The sequence below is a fragment of the Lagenorhynchus albirostris genome, chromosome 15 (genome assembly GCF_949774975.1).
Source record: "Lagenorhynchus albirostris chromosome 15, mLagAlb1.1, whole genome shotgun sequence".
Classification (NCBI taxonomy): domain Eukaryota; kingdom Metazoa; phylum Chordata; class Mammalia; order Artiodactyla; family Delphinidae; genus Lagenorhynchus; species Lagenorhynchus albirostris.
The window spans coordinates 81014051-81038536 of record NC_083109.1 but is presented as its reverse complement, the minus strand read 5'-3'; the positions used below and the strand labels follow the sequence as shown (position 1 = coordinate 81038536).

The 24486-nt window shown below is 51.1% G+C and overlaps 1 protein-coding gene and 2 long non-coding RNA genes across 8 annotated transcripts in view; 1 reads left to right on the top strand and 2 right to left on the bottom strand.

Annotated features, from left to right (window-relative positions):
- Positions 1-1544, bottom strand: part of LOC132504823 (uncharacterized) — a 43397-nt gene extending 41853 nt beyond the window's left edge. The window contains exon 1 of the long non-coding RNA XR_009535118.1: positions 552-1544. This is a non-coding gene — a long non-coding RNA (uncharacterized LOC132504823). The remainder of the gene's footprint in view (positions 1-551) is intronic.
- AGFG2 (ArfGAP with FG repeats 2) lies at positions 805-22927 on the top strand. 4 transcript variants are annotated; one of them, XM_060122485.1, is made up of 13 exons: positions 813-1165; positions 9607-9700; positions 10550-10665; positions 11774-11927; positions 12494-12659; positions 13335-13460; positions 14105-14137; positions 19196-19316; positions 19505-19587; positions 19778-19858; positions 20726-20869; positions 21373-21458; positions 21787-22927. In XM_060122485.1, exons 1-13 carry the CDS (start codon positions 945-947, stop codon positions 21844-21846), a joined length of 1485 nt encoding a protein of 494 aa, XP_059978468.1. In that variant the 5' UTR covers positions 813-944; the 3' UTR covers positions 21847-22927. The 4 variants fall into 4 exon arrangements, with proteins under 4 accessions (XP_059978470.1, XP_059978471.1, XP_059978469.1 ...); XM_060122486.1 differs by lacking the exon at positions 14105-14137 and having other exon boundaries at positions 811-1165; positions 21787-21926; XM_060122488.1 differs by lacking the exons at positions 21373-21458; positions 21787-22927 and having other exon boundaries at positions 808-1165; positions 19164-19316; positions 20726-20864.
- Positions 10330-21612, bottom strand: LOC132504822 (uncharacterized). 3 transcript variants are annotated; one of them, XR_009535117.1, is made up of 5 exons: positions 21199-21612; positions 19455-19647; positions 13549-13731; positions 12581-12687; positions 10330-12086 (listed from the first exon to the last, which is right to left on the bottom strand). It is a non-coding gene; the product is annotated as an uncharacterized LOC132504822 (long non-coding RNA). The 3 variants fall into 3 exon arrangements; XR_009535116.1 differs by having other exon boundaries at positions 13558-13731; positions 21199-21611; XR_009535115.1 differs by having other exon boundaries at positions 12581-13731.
- Positions 22928-24486: the final 1559 nt, after the last annotated feature.

Below are 24486 nucleotides of genomic sequence, written 5' to 3'. Positions count from 1 at the left end.
TGGTTGGTTCACTGCTGTATTCCAAGTGTCTACAACAGTTCCTGAAACCTAGTAAACTACTCAATAAGTGTTTGTCAAATGAATGCTCAAATACTGTTCCACGGATAGGGTGGTGGTTAAAAGCAGGGCTTCTAAAGTCAGACGTCCCAGAACAGAACACTGGCTGGGCCACGAATCAGTCGTGTGACCTACCTAAGTTGTATACCTAAGACTCTCTGTAAAATGAGATTTCCTACAGCATAGGGTAGGAGTAAAAAATATATACATATATAGCGTTTATAAAGCACTCCCTCTCCTTCTCCCTTCCTTACTCTGACAGCTCCCGTCTTTTCTCCCTCTCTTTGGCCCCTCATTGGCCACTTCCCTTCGGCTTTGCGTTCCTCTCGGCACAGTCTAGCTGAAACTAGTCCTTTGAAATTTAGCGGGAATTATCATCCCTCAGGAGGACCATAGCTGCGCACGCGCAGGACACCCACTCTTTCTCGTCAGCAATCTTTGCAGCCTCGACAGCCAATCAGAGTTATCGTCGGAGCCGAGTTCCGAAGACTCACCAATCGAGTGTGGGAGGCGGTCAGCCCTGGAGGCAGTGGCGAGAGGGGGCGGGAACAAGGAGAGAGCACGCACAGTTCTCGCAGCCAGGGTCTCAGCAGCCCAATCCGAGAGGCCTGAGGTCTGAAGGCAGTGGGGCGTGGCGTTGGCAGCTCCCGCAACTCGAGGCCGTCCAATGCCGGGCCAATCAGAGTGAGGAGGTGGAGGAGGCTAGCCAATCAGCGTGCAGGACAGGAGAAGCAGGGGGTTGAGGAGTCTCGCGCGGCTGCCGCCGGCTCCCTAGCTTCTGTCGGGGGAGCCGGGCGTGCGGGGGCGGTTGAGGAGGCGGGAAGGCGGCAGTGGTTGAAGGGGCGATTCCTGACTTGCAGGGAGGAGGTCCGAGGGGTTGAGCAGCCATGGTGATGGCAGCGAAGAAGGGCCCAGGGCCGGGTGGCGGGGTCGGCGGGGGAAAGGCGGAGGCGGAGGCGGCCTCGGAGGTGTGGTGTCGCCGGGTGCGGGAGCTGGGAGGCTGCAGCCAGGCCGGGAACCGCCACTGCTTCGAGTGCGCCCAGCGCGGGGTCACCTACGTGGATATCACCGTGGGCAGCTTCGTCTGCACCACCTGCTCCGGCCTCCTGTGAGTGGACCGGCGCGGGGGGAGGACCGGGAAGGAGCGGCGGAGAGTTGGCGTTGAGGACAGCGGGGACCCGGGGCGAAGGGACAGAGCCGAGGTCGGGGGCGGTGGGGAGGCCTGGGACGCGCAGGATGTGCCGAGAGGGTCGTCTGCTGCAGGGGTGTCACGGGGAAGGCGAAGGGTCAGGGGCGACAAAAAACGATTGGAGTCGCGATGCAGGGGAAAGGGAAGACAGCGTGAGAACTGGAGAAACTCCCTAAAGGAGGCGAGGCGATCCGAAAGTGGGGAGAATTGAAGGAAACTGGGGTCGGGTGGGGGTTAGAGATTTAAGGGGCCAGAGAATGATAGACACCTTGAAAGGGAACTTCATGTAGGTGGAGGGCAAACAGGAAAGAGGTAGAGCAAGCTAGACTCAACATGAAGGGGTACCTTTCTTCCTTCTGGCTTGTGCCCATCCTGGATTGTGAGACGGAGAAACCAATTTAAAATAGGTAAGTTAACCCAGGTTGACAGCACAACGGTAATGGCAGGTAAAGAGCCACGTTCCAGTGTTCAGGAACAGATCCTAATCTTGCAGGGCTTTAGAATGCTACCCAGAGGGAGATTTCTTACAATTCTAAGAGATGAATGCTGATGGGTTGCCCTGTTAGAGAACTTAACTTTTCCAGAGGTTTGGGGGTCTGGATGAGCCATCCTTAAGTGTAATAATTTACACCTTTAAGCTCCTTGTTACCATGGCTTGCTCCTGGTAGTAACATCTGGCGACTCTTTCTAGATTTGGGGGGGGGGGTTGTTGAATAATCTGCAGTGCTACCTTGGCACTGGCACTGAATTTGGTCATGCCTGAGCTAATTTAGAGCCACAGATTTCTAGCCCAGATTTCTGGTTATATAGTAAGGTTCTTTTTTCCCCCTAAGGGAGTTATCTGGTTAGATGCATGACTAACACTTGATACCAAGCCTGCATGTCTATCTTTATAAGCTTATCAGGGGCTTTATTTTGACTTTTTTAGTATTAATACATTAGTTTGGTTGGTTTCATTTTTAACTAGGAGCGCTTTCCTTGTTCTTACATCTTTAGGAGCTGAGGAGGGAGTGATATTGTTCTTGCGTGACAGATGGGAGAACAGAAGCAAAGAGAGGTTTAGTAACTTATCCAATGCCAGATGGGGGTTGCTGTTTTCAGCATTTGTTGTTCCATATTAGTTATGATCATGGCAGAGCAGAAATGAGGGTCCAGGTCTCCTCATGCAGTTTAGGATTATTTCTCTATTCGATTCTTACTTCCTTAGCCAAACTTCTATGTTTTAATCAACCTTACTTGTGTGTTGTGAGGATAGACTTGACTTTCGTCTAAGTAAAAGCATTGTGGCTCTTGGGATAGTGGTTTAGAACACAAACAGTAACGTGTCAAAAGTTGAGATAGAGGCTCAAAGGAAGTCAAAGGATAGAGACTCGAGACTGGGACAAGTACTTTGAGGAGAATAGGAGCAAAGTTTAGGAATATTTATAGTGCAGAGTACAAAGAGAGCAGATTCCTGAAGATCCTGTTATGAGAAAGCAAATCTGATTACAGAGTCTGGAGAGAAGTCAAAGGAAGCAGGGGGATAACACTGATGGCATATCAGAGTCTAGGTCCCAGGAAGAAAATATCAGGAAGCAGTGTTAACTCATTCCCCTAGTCAGCTGCGAAGGCGTGAAAGCTAAAACGCTGAATAAATGGAAAGTGCTGACATCATTATCATTATTTTATAGATCTTGGTTTAAAGTATCCCATAGACAACACTTCCCTTCTATAATGAATGTCCCTCAATCAGGACAGAAGGAGGGCCAAGGGATCTGGCTCACATTAAAAACCCGGTTTCTTTTGCTGGACAAGTTAACTCCTTAAACATCAGTGCACAATTTGCAGAGCTTTACCACTTCCTACTGTGGTCACTATTGTTGAGCTCACTGGTGAAAAGTCAAACACCTGTGATCTGGACAGACAGTGGGTGGGGCTGACGATGGCCTAAGGTTGCTTAATAGAGAAGTACCTCAAGAGGCCTGTCTCTGTCTGTGGCGCACGTAACTTCCAACTAGGGGCTTAGCTCCTTAGGACGCTAAGTTCCTATAGGACCAAGTGGTGGGAGTCTACCAGCCTCCCCCTTTTCTTTTAGTTTCAAAAGATTCTCGAAAGGACATTTTTGCTTAGTATTTTGGTAAAGCATTATGAGAATCACTCCGAGTGATTCTCAAGGTGGTAAACTTCAGGGAACGCATTTTGGTGGTTGGGAAATCAGAAGCTAGGCCAACTGTTTGTTAGCAGGAAGTGAGGGTAGAGTGAAGGGTCAAGAAGCTGGACCAATAAGTGAAGCTGAACTGAAGGCATGTTGAGATTATAAAGAGACAAATTTCAGAAGAAACTCTACAAGAAAGCTTTAGTTGCCCTGGCTGTGACCATCTGCCGGGGTTCTGGTGGTTTGGTACTTCTCCTTTGCTAATTGGAGTCGTAATAGCATGGACTAGGGCAAAGCATGTAAAGCTTTAAAAGGGGTCTTCACAAAGTAGTACCAGTGCCCTTTGATGTACCTTGGCAAGGGCTGGGAGCTGGCAGGTGGGCCATAGGCAGAATGTGAGGTGGGGTGTGCTTACTGCTGGCTGTAGAGTGAGGAGGGGGCACACAGCCCAGCAGGCAATGGAGAGGCGTGGCTCCACGGTGACCCATACACCAGTCAACGTCTTAAATCCACATGGTTGCTTGCCCACAGATTTGGATTTTGTGGTGCTAGTGAAAATCGTAGTAGTAGGCCAATATCTTGCATCAGTCTATCAGTCAACAAATGTTTGTCAAGTGTCTTTGAGCCCCAGACACTGTTTTAGGCACTGGAGTTGTGGTAATGAACAAAACTGACAAAGTCCTATCTTCATGTAGCTTGCATCCTAGGGGAGGCCTTGGACTCTAAATAAATCATGAAATATATAATTTCAGGTAGTGATAAGTGCTACGAAGTAAACTAAAGTTCAGCATGGGCTAGAGAGTGATGAGAGCTCATATTCAGCTATGATGATGAAAAGAGAAGAAATACTCTTGCTTAAAATAAAGAGGATACTGAAGGGGAGGAAATTGAAGTATCATACTTCACACCATAGCCAGAGAAAGGAGACAGAGGCTTGGCTTTCTTTTGAAAGCCAGTTTTCTGTTGAGTGTGTTACAAATATGTCGACCACTTAGGGGGCTGGAGTGTTCTGGGGCAGTGAGCAGAATTGTCAGGGTTCCCTTCGGGCTGGATTGACTGATAATAACAAAGTTGACTGTTCCAGCCAAAGTTGAATTTCCCAAGATCTGAAGAAAAATTGAGATTTTAATAGTGGGGGTGGGTATGGCTGTGCCTTCAGCTCTGCATATGCGAGCTCATTCTTTCTGTCTTTTTCAATGAGAAATTTTTTCTCAGCTCAAGCAGAAACCCACAGTGTTGGTGTGAGGGCCTGAGAGAGAGGCTGCTAATTTCTGCCGTTTCTAAATTTACATACATGCTGCCACAGTGGTAGGTCCCAAATTTGACCTAGTTTTATTCATTTGGTTTTCTTCCAATACCTAATTTCCTTAACCTGGATAGAGATCCTTTTACTCTCCCTAATCTATTCATGCGCTTGTCTGTTCAGTTATACTTCTAACTCTTCAACTAGAAGACGAATCTGCCATTTGAAGCTAGGGGGGGTAAAAATTGCCACTGAAAAGGACTTCTTTCCAAAGCAGTGCCTCAGTGTTCCTTCTTGTTCTGGTTTGCTTGGATGCCTCAGTGGAGAAATGAAAAGAAAAGAAAAATGCCTCAACTTTTCTTTAAAAAGGAAATAGATGGAGAGGCCTGAGATCTCATTGGCATCTGGGCTAGGCACTATCTTTGACACCCAGTTTTTCAGCCAAGTATGTGACATGCTTCCCTGACCTGTCTGTCTGAGTCTATCCTTTAACCCATCATCTTTCAGGTCTCAGTAGTGGCTATTTGTCTCTTCTACTTCTTTACAACTTTATTCTGACAGTGGGATTAAGTCAGGATTGAGGTGGACGGAGACCTGGACTGGATGTCAAGAGATGTGCTTGACAGCTCTTTATTTGTGACAAGTTGCTACCCTCCTGGTGCCTTAGTTTCCCTGTCTGGCTCGCTAATAGCTGTTCCTAACCGAAACACTTTTATCTCCATGGAAGGAAAAGTATAGTATGTTGTTCAATAATTCAGTACTTTTCCATCTGTCTGGGCTGGAGAGGTAGACGTATGCCTTGCCCTTATTTTAGTCCTGTCCCTCCATCCCCTCGCACCTCACCTTTCTTTTTTAAAAAAAATTATTTTATTTTATTTTTGGCTGCGTTGGATCTTTGTTGCTGCGTGCGGGCTTTCTGTAGTTGCGGCGAGAGGGGGCTACTCTTCGTTGCGGTATGTGAGCTTCTTGTTATGGAGCACGGGCTCTAGGCGCACGGGCTTCAGTAGTTGAGGCACAAGGGCTCAGTAGTTGTGGCTCGCGGGCTCTAGAGCACAGGCTCAGTAGTTGTGGCGCATGGGCTTAGTTGCTCCACGGCATGTGGGATCTTCCCGGACCAGGGATCAAACCTGTGTCCCCTGCATTGGCAGGCGGATTCTTAACCACTGCTCCACCAGGGAAGTCCGCACCTCTCCTTTCATATTCACTTCTGCCAGGCAGAGATGGACAGAGTCTCTAAAATTACAGATTTAGGCATTTTATTGTATAGGGCCTTTGGACAACTTGAAAAGCTCCTAAGAAAATAATAAATTAACAAAGGGGTGAGAAGAAAGGGGGCAAAATGTGAAAGGATTGAGATTGAGCCTGAAGAGGAAGGTAGCTGGTAGTATCAGGATTCCACGTGTCTCTACGTGAGGGCAGCTGTTTATTATTGTCACTGAGGAAGAACTTCAGGAAATGGATCGAAGCAGGGGACTTTCAGTTAGGAAGGAGTTCCTTAAAATTAGTGAAATTGACCCTGGAGCAGGGTAATGGGGAGCCCTCCTAAGAGGAACTCTTCTTGGTAATGTTTGGGTCCAAGATAAGAGCTAACCTGGTTTAGCTGAACCCTGCTCAGAGGCAGAGGAATGGAATCCCAGGGGCAAAGAAACACAATCTAGAGTGTATGAATTTGAACACAAATATTCAGAGGTAAGGAATGCCCGAGTCCAAATCTGGCGCAAATGAAGGAACTTGGGTGCTGGGTAGAACTGTTTTTTTCCACTGCCGACCTGGCAGAACCCTTCTTATCTGGGCAGCTGAGCAGGTTTGAGGCTTCTATGAAGCAAGATAGAAACAAAACATGGGCCAGGTTGAGGGTGATGACCACAGAGAAACAAAAGATGTGGTATTTGCAGAAATAGTAGTATGCTTAATACAAGCAAAGGGAAGGGAGAGAGGCAAAGAGAGGGAGGATTGGGCAGACTTTAGGATCTCTGCAAGTCGCTTCACTTGCCAAGTGATTCAGAGTGCTTCAGAGAGTGAGTCAGAGTACTTCAAGTGCCATTTAGGTGCCCTGTGAAAAGGAAACTGAAGTAGAAGAAGACATCATGACTGGGCTGAAGGCTTGAGCCCTAGTAATGTACTTGCCTTCAACTAGAGAAACTTGCCCTATTCTGGGCAAATACCTTTATCTCTATTTCCCCAGCTCCTCCTGGTTAGAAATAATAGAATAAATTTGCTGTGATAACCAAAGAGCAGTGCCTCCTTCAAGCTCTCACTTCTTGTTTTGGGGAGAACCTGAGAGTTATGTTGGGGAGACTGGCTGCAAGTTGGAGAGTTGGGTCTGTTTAATTCCAGGCCAGTGATTCCCATCTGGCCCAGTGCATGACCCTGGTTTGTACCCGGTAACACACAACACTCCTAGACCATTTGATTTCGGCTCCTGGGAGGAGAGGGGCTCTCATTTCTAAATTGCTTCTCTTGGCCAGCAGTGGCCTCCCTGTGATTCAGAGACAAACGCTCTGACTCATAGGCCGTGTAACGAGGCCCTCTTCCTGGGCTGCAGTGTTGCCTTGTAGACTCTCCCTGCCCCCAAACCGTGGCTCTGGTTATACATGATCCAGTCTACAGACATCAAGGTCAGAGCAGTGCTTTTTGTACTGTGCTATGGAAACATCCTGTTCCACCAGATTCATTTGGCCCAAAGCACCTAAATCACTTCTTTTCTCTGCCTTTCCTTTAACCTTTCTCCACCCCACCTCAAAACCCCTCCAATCCAAGCTCAGCCAGAGGAAGTTCTGTTGCTCTAAGCATCCCCTCTAGACTGATGAGTGGGTCAAGTTCCCCACCCCCCACCCCTGCCAAGGAAGCACACCTCCCTGTTTATACTTTGCTAACAGTTCCTGGTTGTCCTGTCAGGAAATGTCAATGACCTTTTTGTGATAGGCTTAGAATCTGTTTTTCTAGTGTAAACATAATACATTTTACTTTTCCCATGACCATTTCTCTTCCCTCACTGCTGCATCCTGGTGCCACGTCCTCCCCCATCTGACTGTGCGCCTGCTGCATTGCGAAGTACCCTCCCCGGGCTCTTTGGCTCCTTCTTGGAAGCAAGTGATCGAGGACTAGGTCCTATAATTTTTGCATCCCCCACAGTGCCAAACGCAATGCTTTGTGTTTTATTTAGCAAAGTAAATATTTGTCAGTGGGAGGTGATAGGGCAGCCTGGGATCATAGGAACAGAGAGGTCTGCTCTGGCTAGACCTCGGAAAGGCCTGGCATTTCCAGGGGGAAGGGCACAGTGGTTAAGGTGAGAAAGGGCAAGGGAAAGAGTATCAAAGTGGGAAGTCTGGACTGCGGGATGTCTGGACTTCAGGACCAAAACAGAACCAAGCCACTGGTAAGAGAGGCTTTAGGAGAGAAAACTGGAGTCTCTGAAATGCAATCAGAAGAGTCTTCAGGTCAAATCAGGTTTAAGAGCTATGGTTTGACACCGAGTTACAAAGCCTGGCTTTTGGTTTTCCCGGCTCTCATCTTTCCTCAGGGCATCCGTCCTCTTTGATATTGCTTATCTTTTAAAGGGGTATTTTGAAACCCATCCAAGTCTAGTAGCAGAATTGCTGAAAACGCCCCCAGTTGTAGCCTCCAGTGTCCTTCCTGTCCTTGGTTAGAATCCCATAATCGGTAACTTGTACAAAAGAGCAGCTGTCCTTCACTGTTTACCTTGTAGTCTGTCTTCTGTCCATTCTCCCCGCCCAGGCTGCCTTCACTTATGCTAACCCACGCACTGCCGTTCTGCCAGGCTCGCCTGGGCACCTGTATTCATCGTGTGTACCTGTAAGCCTGCATGTGTGATTTCTCCACCTTTCCCTAAGATTTCCATCTGGTAAATTTTGTTCGCTTTCCTGAGGGCGTCAGCCAGGACCGTATTCTAGAGTTACTTTTATTTTCACGTCTTGCTTTGCCCATTTTTTCCAGGGGAGTGAAAACCAGAAGAGGGCTTATCAGTTGAGACTGTCTTTCTTGCATGTGCCCGTGGTCTTTCACTCTGACCCCAGGGTCTAATTTATTTGTTTTGGTTCAGCCAGTTGTGTTTTCATGTGATGAGGGCCATAGGTTCAGACTAGAGTAAAACTGAAGGTAAGGAAAGGGGAACCTCTGAAAGCCTGCCTGGCTTGGCCCCAGGCTCCCGTTGGAGCACTCTGGAGGGCAGCTGAGTGGGGGCGAGGAAGCCTTCTCACCTGTAATCTCCACAGGGCATCTGTGGGCAGAGCTGGACTCCCAGGGAGTTTCCAGAATACACAGAGCTAGCACAAAAGCATCCCTACAGGGTGTATGTCCCTGACTCATGCCCGTCTCATACTCACGATTGAACCTGACTTCCTCCTGCTTCATTGAAAGATCTAGAAGTGAAAGAAAGTCTGGAATACTTCTTTTCCCAGAGATCACTCCCTAAAAAGGGGGGCGCGCTCCATCCCTCCACCACACCGCCCTCCTGTGTAGTCAAGAGGGGGAGCAGCCAGCCTAGGGACTCTTGTCTCCAAATCTTATCTGTGTTGGTATTATCAGGGATAGTCACGGGCCTTCGTTTTTGCTTTCCCTCATGCGTGAGGGATTTGTGTCTCCATGGGCTCTGGGACCCTGAGGATGTGCTATAGGTCTCAAACAGTGATGAAGCAGGAAACGGGAAGTGGGCCCATGCCAGAGTTCCCAGAAATACCCCTCAGCCTGAACACTCAGCTGCTGTGGTCTGAGCCGAGGTAGAGGAGGCTCCTGGATGGGCAGGCTCTACCTTTCTCTCCAGAATGACTGGGGTTCCCTGTCTCTCATGAGAAGCCTCCAGAACATTCTTGCCTCCCTTCTTTCCTTGAATTAGGAAGTAGCTTCAGTCAGAGAGTTTCATGTACGTGTAGTTTTATCCTTTCCCCCTCCCTCTCCTCCCATAAACAGACCTGCAGTGCTGGTGGCATTCTACTTCTCTTTTTTTCTATTTGTCTCCCACAGGAGAGGCCTGAACCCCCCTCATCGTGTCAAGTCCATCTCCATGACAACTTTCACTGAGGCTGAAGTAGTGTTCCTGCAATCCCGTGGAAACGAGGTGAGCCACCCCAGACGGAAGGGTTCCAGGCTGCAGTTGCCCTATCTGTCGGTGGAGCTTTGCCTCAAGAGTATAGAAAAGCCCTACAGTTTTCTTTTTTGTTCGAGTTTCCCTTATTTTTTAGTATGTAAGGTATCTTAACTTATGTCCAGGTGTACATTTACAGACTTAGTTATAAAATTTGGGGTTTGTCCAGGCCCCTTGTTGGAAGAATCAGGGGAAGAAGCAAAATCTCTGTCGGGGGTGGCTCCTGGGCACTCGAGGGGGGAAATGCTCCACAGTGACGAGCGTTCAGGGTTGACTGAGCCAGGCCCTCCGAGCAAGAGCTCCTGGAGCCAGCTCTGCTGACTGGAGCCTCGGCAACTGGGTCTAAGCCATGTCGTTTACTTGAAAGGGAGTTAAACCCCTTCTCCAGCTAAATCTGCTGGTGGGAAGATGCCAGCCTTGGTGTCAGCAGTATCCCTAGCTTATGGGTGACAGACTTAACTTGGAGGGTGCAAACAAGGGCCTCTAGGGGGTGTTCTGGAAGCCACAGTTATGAAAATTGCTCCTGACCCCACCTCCATCCAAATTTAGTCCCTCTTAGTTCTCATGGCCCTCTGTTTTCTTTCACAAGATGTGTCACAGTGTGTCATTATAAATGTATTTTTATTTATCTAAGGCATGACCTCCCCGTTAGATGATCCACTCTGCGAGGGCAGGGATCATGTCTGTTTTGTAGGTGTACCCAGATCCTCACATTGTGTCCATGCTCGATAAACGTCTATTGATGAATGAGCTGGAAATGGTTTGACTCCCATTTCATGCTTTCTGCCTCAGTTTCTTTGCCACCTGACTTCATTCCTTTAGGTTTGCAGGAAGATTTGGCTGGGTCTTTTCGATGCTCGCACATCTTTAATACCAGATTCCAGGGATCCTCAGAAGGTGAAGGAGTTTCTCCAGGAAAAATATGAGAAGAAGAGATGGTAAGGAGGAGGAAAGAGATTGCTCTGGAGACATGTGTCCAAGACACACTTCATCTTACAGTCCAGTTTCCAGAGCTGAACTGGGGCTTCTCTCAAAGGCTAGACGAGGGTTGAGTCTGTTCCCTTCAGATTCAGTTAGGGCCGAATTCTGACTTCAAAATAACAAAGGTACAGGAAAGAACAACTTGCTCTTGGTCACTAACCTTGCAGATTTGATGTCCCCTCTTTTGGGGAGACAGTAGACTGGTTGGAGGGGAGAGCTAGGGCCCCCACTAGGGAGTCTGGGTTCATTTTTATAGCTCAGCTGATCTCATTTATGGAGAGAGGTGGCTGGGAGCACATGTCCTCTAGCTTCATGCTTTTAACCCGTGATTCTTATGTCCCCTGTTTTCCTGCTGAGGAAACAGCATCTCTGTTCTCTCTTGCCTTTTCTCTCCCCAGGTGTCACTTCCTATTGTTCGATTTCTGGGGGGTGGGGGGCTGTGCACGGTTGGGGGTAACTCTGGGGTGGAGAAGAGAATTCAGGGAGCAAGACTGGTGTGGATAAAACAGAATTTTGGAGTCCCTTCGGGGGGCGGTCCTTGGGATAAAGAAAATACATCCGGAGTAGAGACCACATCCACTGGAGTGGAAGGGGATTTGATCAGAAGGCGCAGCAGCTGGCAGGATAGACCGTGAGCACTTAGAAGATGAGGTGGCAGAGAAGGAGGAACCTGAAGATACTCCCAGGAAATAAAAGGGGGCCCTTGAGTAGGAAGTTGGAAAATAGGATCACCTGTTGCTCAGCATGATTGCAGGTGTTATTACTTGAAACCCAGATGGTTTGATGTGTCAGAAAGAGGAGGGAGAGATGAGGGGAAGACCGGCACAAGCCAGAGCCAACTGAACATCCCTGCAGGAGAAAAATGAGCACCTGACAGTAAAGGGGAAGCTCAAGTTAGGCAGAACTTTGCTAAGTTGCTAAATTCCCTTTGGTTCAAAAAAGAGAGTCAGTAGGGAAAGTGAGAAAGGACTTTGACTGCTGTAACCTGTGTTTTCTCAAGCACCTAAGCTGACAAGGTCCAAGGTTTCACCCCTCTCCTCTTAGCCTAACTGTTCTTTCTCCAAGGTATGTCCCCCCAGACCAAGTGAAAGGGCCCACTTACACCAAAGGTGGCACCTCCACCCCCGTCCAGGGCTCCATTCCAGAAGGGAAGCCCCCGCGGACACTTCTGGGGGATCCTGTGCCATCTCTCTCGGCTGCTGCCTCCACTTCCAGCCAGGTAACTCTCAGATGTGCCCTGCAACTTATTTTGGGATTTGGGAGGCAGGGGTATCAGTTTCCTAAATCCAATCGCTTGAACTTAGCAGACGACGGTCCAAGAGGTGTGAGCAGGTTCTCAGCCCTGCTGTTCCCATGTCTTGCATCTCTTACCTTGGATCTGTATGTTTTGGAAGAAAGACCCCAACAGGAAGTGGTATTTAGGGAAGTCAGAGTATCAACTTCAAACGTGACCACTCCTCCAAGGAAATACAGGGGCCAGGACACTGCTTCAGGCGCCTGGGAAAGATGAGGAGGGGCTGTTGGGCGACATCCCTGTGTATCTCAGGGTTGCCTTGACTAACGTGCTCTAAAATATGTGGTTCTGGGAGCTGCTGCACTGAGAGGACAGGAATTAGGGCTGAGAAGGGCTCAGGCACCTTCTGCCCGGGAACCCTCTGGGTTGAGGGTAGTTTCTGCCTCTCTTCTCTCTCCACTCGCCTATCTGGGGGCAGCCCGGGGAGCCATGCAAGGGCCTGGGTCATGGCTGGGATTCCGAGTGCTATATGTACTGCCTTCTCCTCCAAGTCTGTCAGTCAGTCTCAGCCCCGGACGTCCCAGCCCCGGAGCTCTCAGCCACCTCCCCCCTCCTCGGTCAAGAAAGCCAGTACTGACCTGCTGGCCGACATCGGCGGAGACCCCTTTGCTGCTCCCCAGGTGGCACCAGCTTTTGCTGCATTCCCAGCCTTTGGGGGTAAGTGGGACTTGGGAAGAGAACCTTCCTACAACATATGTCCCCATCACACAAGGAATTCACTCGGCCCTAGCTCTCTGCACAGGAATGAACGTGATGGTAATTCTGAAGTATCACGGCTGGGAGGGTGTGGGTCAGATGAGTACAGCTGGGATTGGTTTTGGGAGTTTGACCAGAAAGCATGGCAGTTGGGGGCTCCCAGCCCTCCCTCTTAGAGCATTGGAAAGAGCCTTTTTCTTAGTTTCTCTCTCTGTTAAAATGGGGCAAGGGGATTGTCACAGGTTCCATTTCCCCTGCCCTCTTCCAGAAGATCAGTAGTAGCCAGTAGAGGGTGGAACAAAGTGATTATCTAGTTTCCCTTTTTCCTTTTTAAAGCCCTTCCCCGCGGCAAAATCTTTTTCCATGATTCCGCCTAAACTAGGCCCTGACAAAAATGTTAATGCCTCACGGAGTAAGGATAAAAAGTGGGGAGTGAACTTGGAGGCCTCTGAGGTGCCCTTTCCCCTGCATGTTCTGGCTCTCTGCCCCAGGCTCCTGCCAGCTCCCTCTGAAGAGGACCCTGCAGGAAGGCAGATGTCCCATTGAGCAGCCCTTGGCCTTCAGAACTAGTCCGTGTGATATGGATTACATATACATCATATATAAACATAACCTTTATATTCTCTCCACCTATAGGCCAGACGCCTTCCCATGGGGGCTTTGCCAACTTCGATGCTTTTGGCAGTAGCCCTGGCTCTTCTGCATTTGGAAGCATGCCTCCAGCTGGCCAAGCCCCGTTCCAGGCGCAGCCAGCACCCCCAGGTAAGCTCTGCCCCTCTGGCTTCCTTGCTTGCAACTGTGACCCACTGTCCACACCCATACATCACCCTGCATTCACATCCGCACCCACCCAAAGTACCGCACAAAGAGGAGAAGCTCCAGGAAAGGATGAGGGCAGTCTGATGAGGTTCTTGTCAGGAAGAAGGGGCTCTGTTCTCTTTCTTCATGTAAGGAAATGGCTAAAACTGCATCAGGAGTTGTGCAGGCTGTGCACTAGGAGGTCGCTGACTGGGAAGTAATGGAGACCCGAGTCCTAGAAAACATGAGAATGGACATGACCTTTCCCCGAGAGGGCCCCCAGGGCAAGGTCTGGGTCAGCGTCCTAGGTGGTCTCCAGAAGTCCTCAGGCATCCCTCTTAGAGCAGAAGCCTGCCAACACTGCGTCGTGTTGTTCCTGTGGGATGGAAGGAGAGTCTAAAGGCCCCTAAAGCACTCGGTCCCTCCTGAAGCTCCCAGACATCAATCAGGCTTCAGAGCTTTCGGGCTGCCTCCTTCCTTTGGACACCCTGCACACAGGAGGGCAGCCGGAGCGCTGTGAGGACAGATGTCTGGGGACGGCCAGTGACTGACACTCTCTCTCTCCTCCCCACCTACCTGCCCTTTCCCTGCCCTACCCTCACTGCCAGCCAGTCGGATGCTAACTGGAAGTCACAGCTTCGGTAAGTTATTCCTCCCACTCCACAGCCGACCCAAGGCAGAAGCCTCTGTCTCAGGTCCTCTGACCCTAGAGTTTTGAGGTCTGGAAGGAACCCCTCAAATTTAGCCTTTAACAAAGGAGGCAGTTAGCAGTTTCCCTAGTCATGCAGCCCACAGCCCAGCAGAGCCCATCCCACAGCGCAGACTTCCTGACTCTCTGCTCTGTCCACAGCGCCCCCACCTCCCACTGTTGCTCTTGTCTTTAATTTTCTGAATGGAACAGGAAGAGACATTTTATATTGACAGAATTTAAAATTCACAACAGAGTTCTCACATTGTGAACTTAAAGTAACTGACAGAGTAGCCTTGAAATCCATAAAGCAAAAACTATTAGACGGAAAGAAAATCTGATAAACCAACAGATGGAGACTATAATAGATTCTCTCACAAGATTCATAGGTGGAGTAGATAGACGAGGAGGGAAGAGAGTTGACCATTTGAGGAACACTTTAACAAGTTTGACCTAAGAAGTATAAGTAGAACTTTGTAACAAAAATACAGAATATACATTATTTTCAAACATATAACCCTTTTATAATTTGACCATATACTGGGAAACAAAATCTCCATAAATTCTAACAAGGAGAAATTGTTATGTTATTCTATATAACATGTTATTCTATATAACATGTTATTCTATATAACATGTCATTCTATATGGTAAAAGATGTCCTAAAAAATGTCCCCACACAATGTTTCATGTCCTTAAAGGCATGAAGCAGATGAGGAGAAGACACTTACAACATGGAAAACAGACAAAAAGCTAATAACCATAATGTGCCTTTTTAAACTCCTATTAATAAGAAAGACTAGAATAATGGACAAGGGATAGAAGCAGATAATACCCAGAAAAAACATGAAAATGTCCTCAACCTAACTAATCAGGGGAAACACAAATTAGAATAAGATAGTAATTTTGCACATTATATTCACAAAATTTTTAAAGATGAATAATGGCCAGTATTGTGTGGGGAAATAGGCCCTTTTGTATGCTGTTGGCAAACGTGTATACTGGTACAGGAATAATCAATTTAGCAAGAGGGAACTATTCCCAGGAATGGGATCTGGAAAGGAAACAGCCTATTACAAGGTGGTTATAAATTGGTTGGTTCAGAGATGCATTCCTAGCGCAACTGATTAGTTTAAAGGGAGTGCTTAAACTGCCAAGCTTTAAAGGAGAGAAGGGAGGCATCAGCCCTGGAGCCATCCCAGGCTGAACCTGGGATGGACCGTCTGTCCAGTGTCTGCTCATCTCAAGAAGCAGACAGCCCACGGCCGGACCCAGAGCCCACCAGCGCTGACGGTGCTTGGGGAGCATCCCCGTATCATCTCCATGAGGAAAGAAAGCTCTGTTTTGCAGCTGAGGAAACTGGCTCAGCTTGGCCAAAATCAAATGTGTGATCAGTGGCAGATCCCATTCATTCCCAGCCACACCATGACCACGAGGGGGTTACTGTGAGTGTGATGTGAGGAACCACTGGGGAGGAAGTAGGAAGATTTGGGTGAGAGGTGGATGTCTCTTCTGACAAGGCTGGTTGTATTGTTATATATCTGAGGGGGAGTATGGAGAAGGGGGGTTTCTAAAAGTGCGGTTTCCCCTGAAACTGTTAGAAGGCAAGTCTACTAATCCAGCTGTGTGGAGTGAGGCTCTGGCAGTGGATAGGAAGCAAAGGAGCACAGGTATTGGGAGCCTCGGCCTCCTTTCTGAGGACGCGCCCTCGGTGCAGGGAGCCCAGCCTGCCTGAGCCAGGGCCGCTCTGCCCTCTAGCGCCGGCCAGGAGGCACACAGCACTCTCTCCCCGCCCTCGGCGGAGAGCCTGGTCCTCACTGAGGGGAGCACCCTGACCCAAGGGCCCAGAGCAAGACTGAGGAGTCGGACCCCAGTAAGGACGGGGAGCTGTGTCCGCTGGGAAAGTCCATGTACCTCGAGTCCGTCGGGCAAAGGAAAGGCCTGGGGTCTGAGAAGCCAAAGATCCACCACCGCCCTGGTGGCCTCCCAGCCTTCCTCACAGCCTGTGGGTGCGAGAGGACTGAAGACCAGGGCTCGCAGTGGCCACAGCCTAGCACTGTCCCTCAGGAAAGCCCAGGGGTTGGGGAGGGAGAGGGGCTGAGGAGAGCACTGTCCCCTGAGTGCTGGCTCTCAAGAAGCGGCCCATCCCTGGAACCTCGCAGGCAGGCCCTGGGCACTCGGCTTCCCTGCTGGCTTCTCGGCCCTTCCACGTTACAGCCGGTCCCCCATCCCCATCAGGTATGCTCTGTGCCTGGCACCAGGAAGATACCCTTAAGAGAGGGGTTTGGATAAACACAGCAGCCTCACCCTTTAGAAAAGGAAGATCCACATTACAGTTCTGAGGTGCTCAGAAGAAAGCCCAAAACTGTACTGACAAGAAACGAGGGCTGAGGTTTGAGGGGACCAGGGAGCAACGCGGATTTGAGAACCACCCCGGCCCTGCCATTTCCTTCCTTGCCTTGTGTCTTTATCTTTTCCTTTCCCTCTTCTTCCTCTCATGTCTGAGAAAGAGAAGTATCTTCCCTTGTGAAGGTCACCTCCCTCGTCCTTTCCCACTTTCTGCAGGGCTTGGTCCCATCAGCTTTCCTATCTGAATTTCACCTCCACTTTCTCCACCTCTACCAGCATGTCCCCTTTTTCCCACAAATACACTTCAAGCTCCCATCCTACAAAATATCTCTGCAGCCTGACCCACGCTGGTCTCTCGTCTCACCTCTCCACAGCTGTGCCTCTGGGGAAAGGGGTCAGTAGCCTTCACTTACTCATCTTTTATTGTCCTGTTTTCTCTCTTTTTTTTTTTTACTGAGCATTTTATGGCATAATATACAAGCTGTTCTGAACCTTGATTTTTCTTTAACTTAACAGTACTATTAGGGACTTCCCTGGCGGTCCAGTGGTTAGGACTCCACGCTTCCACTGCAGGGGGCATGGGTTTGATCCCTGGTTCGGAAACTAAGACCCTGCAAGCCGCATGGTGCGGCCAAAAAAATAAATAAATAAAATAACAGTACTGTTAGATTTTTTTTTTTTTTTTTTTTTTTTAGCGGTACGCGGGCCTCTCACTGTTGTGGCGTCTCCCGTTTCGGAGCACAGGCTCCAGACGCGCAGGCTCAGCGGCCACGGCTCACGGGCCCAGCCGCTCCGCGGCATGTGGGATCTTCCCGGACCGGGGCACGAACCCGCGTCCCCTGCGTCGGCAGGCAGACTCTCAACCACTGCACCACCAGGGAAGCCCTAGATTTTTTTTTAGTAGTACATTAAGAGCTTCCTCATTCTTTTGTATAGCTGCACCACTGTCCAACTTATGTCTAGACCATAATTTATCTGCTCAGTTCCCTGTTGTTGAATATTTAGGATGTTCCAGTCTTTTGCTGTTAAACAGCGCTGCAGTTAATAACCCTGCTTTGGCACATTGGCAAGTTTTATCTGTAAGGGAATTCTTGGCAGTGGAATTGGTATAGTGGGGACCCAGTTGATACAGAAATAAACAAAAATACATCACTATAAATATGTCAAGTGCTAGGAAGGAAAAGAACAAGGTGCTAGGAGAGGAAAACCAGGATCAAACACTGGAGTCAGGAAGGCCCATGGAAGACATGGTTCTGTTAAGCCTGCAGGGTGAGTAGGAGTTAGCAGGCCAAGGCCATGGGCAAGGCCTCTTGTTCAAGGCAGCGTGGAAAGGCCAGAGCTGAGGGCTGTGGGTCGGGCCCTTTCCGCTCGTGTTTACCATCTGAGCCAGCCATCCTGTGTTTCCTTTGAGACCTTGTCTTGCTTCTCTGACCCTGGAAGTAGTATCTCATAGGTATGATAATACCTCACATTTGTGTTATGCTTTGTAGATTTCAAAATACTTTATCTCAGAGGGCCTTTACAGCCACCCTACAGGGGGCGGGGTTGGGGAGCAAGAACAAAAGTGGGCTCCGGAGAGTGAGAGAGATGGTTTGCTGAAGTCACAGCGGTAGCAGGTGGCAGAACCACAACTGGAATCCAGTTCTTCTCCCTCTGCCTGTTCAGCTGTTCATTCAGCAAACCCTTCCGGAGCACCGTCAGGAGGCGGGCACTACGTAAAGTGTGTTTCCCTTCGGTAACAAAAAGTCTTCCAGCACTCAGAAAAATCAAGCTTTTCCCCATTTGTAGCCTCATTTTACCCTCACTGTAGCCCAGAGTAGTTGGCAGGACCCCACACTACAAATGAGACTTAGACACTCAGATAAAGAGGCTTTCTTAAAATGACAGGGCCTCAGGCCTCTTCCTTCGAGACCAGGTTGCTGATTGGACCCTAACCCTAACCCTAACCCGCCCCGAGGGCTGTTCTGTAAAATTCCCTTGTGAGGCTCTTCCATGTTGACTATGAAGACCAGGGAGGGCAGGAGAGCCCTGCTGTCGGCCCTGCGCCGTGGGCAGTGCGTCCCAGCCCTGATCTGAGGTCCTGGCGTCAGGGGGCTCCCGAGAGGGGAGCAGGCGGCTCGATGGGAGTGAGAAGGGTGCTGGCGAGGCCGGAGATTTATGCTCAGCACCTCCAGTGCCATCTCCGCGTTCCCCGAGTCACCCAAGTGTCCCTGAGCCTTTCTGCCCTTCACAGCTCCTTCCCCACCCCTCTACCTGCCCCTTCATATGATTTATTCATAAATGGAAATGCTGGTTTAGGCAAAAGACAGACGTTTCCATCTCTTAAGGAAAAAAATGGGAAGTGTAATCCAGACTAGAGCAGGAGGGACGGTGACCTGGACGAGGAGGAAGAACTGCTTCTCTCTCTGCGGTGGCGGTTTTGAGCGCTAGGGAGATTAAGAAGGGCTGAGTCTCACATCGCCTAGAATTCTCGGTGGGAGACAAACTGGGTGATCCTGAACTGGGTGATCCGATCCGGGGGAAGAACGGGCTGCCTCAGAGGACCCCGTTTGTGCCATCCCTCCCCTCCCCCTCCACTGCACCTCTGCCTCCATCTCTCCTCCTGCCCTTTCCGTCCTGTCTCATGCCAGCACCCCCTGTTTTACTTCCTGTGCCTGCCCAGGGAGCAGCCAGGGGACTCCATTTGGTGCCTCTCCTCTGGCGCCTGCCAGTCAGCCCAACAGCCTTGCAGATACGGGCAGCCTCCTGGGACCCGGGGCATCAGCTGGAGGCATCCCTAGCAGGTAGGTCCAGATGTTGGGGAGCTTGCCATCGGGCAGGAGAGCCGGCCAGGAAAGCCTGGCCTTGCTTATACCAGCCACTCGGCTCCTCCCGTCCGGCAGGACAGAGTTTGCCATCTCCTAGTTCCTTGCCCAGCTCACCTCCTTGGTGCTAGATGATGTGCACGCCGACTTTTCTCCCCATATCACAGCATGTTCGGGATGGCCAGCCAGGTCCCCACGCTCCAGTCGGCCACCACTGGTGGAGGCGGAAGCACAGGGCTCTCCTTTGGAGGTGAGTCTTGTGTGTAGAGACCCAGGGAGGGGATCTAAGGCCAAGAGGAAATTGGGGACCCTGGAGGGAGGGGAGTGGGGAGAGATGCACACCAGGATTTAGAGGAATGCTCAGTTATCACGATATTAACCAAATGAGAAAAAAATAACCAGCTCTTCATCCCTCCTCTACCCCATTCCACCCTGAGCAGCCTTCAACCCTTTCACCACACCTGCTGCTCACGCCCAGCTGCCTTCCACCAACCCTTTCCAGCCCAATGGCTTGGCCCCAGGTAAGCCTCCCAGACTGTCCCCTGGCCCTGACTCTCTCCATAGTCACCAGCCCAGGCCAGGCTGGTTTAATTTCCAGTCCACCTAGTGGGCAAAAACTAGAGGCCCCTAAGTCACCAAATCAGAATTTCGGAGTTAGAAAAGACAGGCTGCCCCTTCCCTGAGCCAGTTCCGAAGGGTTAAGGCTGACTGGTAGTGGTGGTGATTCTTTTTTCTCCAATCCTCAGTTTCCCTCTGGGAGCCCAGCCTCCTTCCCTTCTGTGTCCCACCTGAAACCATGGCCCTGTTCCCTGCCCTCCTCAGCTGGAGTCCTGTGGTCTCCTGCCCCTCCCCAGCCCCTGCCTCTGCTTTTCTCTCCCCAAACTCACACTCATGCCCCCCTTCGTTTTTTTGTTTGTTTTTTGTTGTTTTTTTGTTGTTCCTCTAAAACCTTCAGGCCAGGAAGAGAGAATAATATTCGCTACCAAGCTGACCCACGTGGCAGGCCCAACACTTAGGGCTTTACATCCATTATTTGATTTTCACAGCAGTCCGAGGAGATAGGCATGGTCCCCGTTTTAGAGATGAGAGAACTGAGGCAGAGAAGGCTGGTAATTTGCTTTGATTTATGCAGTTTAAGAGGTGGCAGAAAGCTGACCCCATGATCATAACTACCCTGCTGTCCGAGCCACAGGCCACAGGCCGGAGAGGGCAGGGTTGACACGATGCTTGGACGCTGAAGGGTTTCGTGCTCATTTCGGGTACTTCCACACCTCTGGGTGGTGAAAAACTATATCCCATTTTTGTGTCTTGGAGGGACTTAGGAAGAACTGTTCTCCTGCCCACCTTCCAGAACCTCACCTACCTCATGTCCCTCCCTCCCTCCACAGGGCCAGGCTTTGGGATGAGCGGTGCTGGGCCTGGCTTCCCCCAGACGGTGCCACCCACCGGGGCTTTTTCCAGCCCCTTCCCCCCACCGCTCTTCCCCCCACCGCTCTTCCCCCCACCGACCTCAGTGACTCAGCAGCAGAATGGTAAGGGATTCAGACCGCGCCCTCCTTTCTTACCCCATTCCCACCCCCAGGGACTCTGGTGTGTGTGTGTGTGTGTGTGTGTGTGTGTGTGTGTGTGTGTGTGTGTGTGTGTGTGTGTGTGTGTGTGTGTGTGTGTGTGTGTGTGTGTGTGTGTGTGTGTGTGTGTGTGTGTGTGTGTGTGTGTGTGTGTGTGTGTGTGTGTGTGCGCGCGTGTGCGTGTGTGTCCGCGCGCGCGCGCGCGCCCTCCTTTCTTACCCCATTCCCACCCCCAGGGCATCTGAGCTAGTTCCCTTTTGGACCAGCAGGGGGAGACCAGGGAAGCAACAGACCTGCCTGTGTCCTCTGACTGTTCCACAGATTTCTTCCTGGCTTTGGGGAGGCCCCCGCTGGCTGCCCACCTTGGGATGTAACTGGGCCTGCCCTGCAGGGAGGCAGGCGAGCTAGGCAGCACTAGCCCCGAGGGGCAGGGTTCCCGTCAGCTGAGTTTTTGCTCTTCCTGCCAGGCTCTTCCTTCGGAGACCAGGGATCTGCCAAGCTGGGGCAGAGGCCACTGAGCCAGCCAGCTGGGATCTCCACCAACCCCTTCATGGTGAGTGGCTGGTGCAGGGCCCGGGCCTGGTGTGGGTGTGGCCTTTCACTCTGGGGGTTGGGACAGAATCCTTCCAGGAGAAGAGGGCAATGTGGGGCGGAACCACGCCCCTTCCTCGTGAAACTGCCTTGGCCCAGCCAGGGATGAGTGGGCTAGTTAAAGAGCCTCTGCGCTCCCCGCCCCTCTGCTTGCCTCCTAGCTCCCTTATTTTCCCTCTTCCCTCAGCACAGTAATTTTGAGGGAGAAAAGAATCCTGAGCTGCATTTCTTCTGTGGCCTCCAGCTTTTCCTCCCTAATCTAACAATTTGTGGTGATTGTTTCTTTCCAGACTGGATCCTCATCAAGCCCGTTTGCCTGCAACCCTCCAAACACCAACCCATTCTTGTAGCACTGTGTCCGGGGGGCTGCTCTCTGGGGCCCCTCTACTCCCTGGAGCTCCGATGACCACTTGCCTGTGGCAGTTTTGCGGGTCTGAGACCAGATGGGTCTTGTTTCGCAGGGTAGGGGTCTGGGGATGGTGGAGGTGCTAATGCTTTGCTTGGGGCTTGCAGATAAAAGGGCAGCTTCCCGGGTCAGCCACCCCAAGGCTTCCTCCTTCCTCCTCCAGCCCCCACCCAGGCAGGGGGCCCGGGAGGCGGGCTGGCAGAGCCTGGCCTAGAGGAGCCTTGGTGTTTTATTTTTCAAATTACTAATTATGATGACAAGAGTCCTCCTCTCCTGCCCCCAGTGCTCCCTTCACTCCGAACCCTGTGGGCAGAGGAAGCTGGGGGCACAGGCTGAGCTGTGCTCCTTGTGGGAACAACTCCCCACTGCCCAGCTGTCTAACACTGTTCTCCTCGTGGGAGGAAGCACAGTGGGGAAAGCAGGGCGGAGGTGGGGATGAGGCGTGCATGGTGTTGACATGGGATGGCGATCAGACGGGACGTGGAGGTCCTGGGGAGCCAGAGTGCCCTTGGGGCCCTGGCTTGGGACAGCACCCCTTTCTCCATGTTTTCGCTTCCCCAGCTCCCTCAGGATGAATAGTTTTACCTACATACTTATACATGCCCAACTTCCGTCAAGCACTTTAGTTAGCTGTGGTGTCATGTTTGGATACCAGTGTTTTATATTTATACATAGAGAATTTTCTAATATAGCCTATTATATATATATATCTATATATATGCATACACATACGTATCCAGATGCAGCCATTCTTCCTCTCCCAGACAGCTCTTTCACACGGGGAATGGGATCTGTGCCTCGCAAAGCCGGAGCTCCAGGGCATGGTGGGGAAGGAGGCACACTTCTCGACCACCCCGAGCCTGGGCTTTTCCAGAGAAAGGCTTTGTGCAGCTGGCTTGTTTTTTCCTTTCTTCTTCCCTTGTGCCTCCCCCGCTCCTCCCCCTGGCCCCAGATCTCTGCACCGAAGCTGTTGCAGGCAATGTTGGAAAAGAACTGCATTTGAAAGGAAAAAACGGCTCTCGTGGTCTTGCTTTGGGCCAGCTTGAGGGGCCTCATGTCAGTCAACGTGACTTCTTGGGTCGGTGCCCATGCTGCTGTTCGCCAAGGACAGAGCCAGTCCCTGTCTGAACTGGAGTCCAGTTTTAGCAGTGGAGGGAGCGGGGGAGAGGGTGCAGAGGAGGACCCGGCATGGGGGTCGGGCAGGGCCTAGTCAAAGTCCAGCTGTCCCAGGTCAGCTGCCTCCTCCGCCCCTCCCCAGACCCTTGCCACCTGGGGATGTTGTGTCAACAGTGTCTAGGCTGTGTGTGTGTGGTAACAAGACAGCCGGCTTGGGTTAGCCACCTCACCTGGGGGAGGAGAGGCCCCGAACTCAGCCCTGCTGTGCGCGCCTCTCCCTTTCCTAAGGCTGCCTGGGAACTCTGGCCCCTTCAGTCTTCCCTTCTTGGGATTTCTCTGAGTCTTTCCACCCAATGACCTTTAACCTGACAGCAAGGAGAGGCCGGGACAGTCTTATCACTGATTTACTTTGAGGATTTTTCCTGTAAATACCTTCAGCTGCTGTTCTTTGCACAGCCAGGCGTGGCCTCCCCACCTTCCCAGGGCTCAGTCCTCATCCTGTCTTGTGTCTGTGGTTCCCGTTCTCCAGCCTCTACTCTCCTTCCATCTCCTGGTGGCGCTCCCAGGGTGGACCATCTTTTTTTTTCCCTGGGTATTCTCTGTCACCCTTGATTATCTGTGTCTTCCCCATTCTCTGCTCAGAGCCAGGGACAGGAGGGAAGCTGGAATCTTGTGGTGGAGAAGGAGGGGGAGGAGGAGCCTTCTTTTTCCCTAGCTCCCTGGCGCCTCCTTTCCTAACCAAAAACACTGAGGTTTGGAGGTGAGATTTAAAGGACCAGCAGCTGCAGTGCTTCTTACTGTTTGAGTCACACTGCCGCTGTTTCCCAGGGATCTCCTCAACTGCTCAGTGCCTGGGCGCAGGACCTCCCTGCAGTCCCCACTCCACGCTTCTCAGTCACTCTGTCCGACATGGACCCCCACCAGCTCACTGGCCAGGGCAGGATGACCAGTCAGAGAAGTTACAACGGGTCAGCGTCCAACTCCAGGGCAGAAAAATCAAGAGTTCACAGGGCGTAGGCTGAGACCGGGACTGCAGCTGCCTGTCTCGGTGTGGAACAGCCTGGTGCTGCCTCCACCCGGCGTCCTCTCTCCAGGCAGGCAGCAAAGATGGAAGAACCCCTGGCCTCAGGAAATGTCTAAATGACTGGGCTGTGCTCCCCCCGCCCCATCACCCAGGGCCTCCCTGCAGGCCCTGCCTGGTGATTACAAATCTGGACCCACACCATGGGGCTGGAAGGACTCACCCAGACTGCCACCAGGCTTCTGACCAAGTGCTCATGTCCCCCTGGCCAATGCTGTGACAGTGCTCTGCAGGCAACAGTCCTCTGGCTTGACCCCAGCCTTCAGTAGGTCACTGATGGCTGCCTCTGCGGGTGAGGAAGCAGGAGCCAGTGCCCAGGACCTCTATCAAGCTCTCCGATGGAGGAAGGGGCTGGCGCTGTCCCTGCAGACCCCTCCAGAGGAGTGA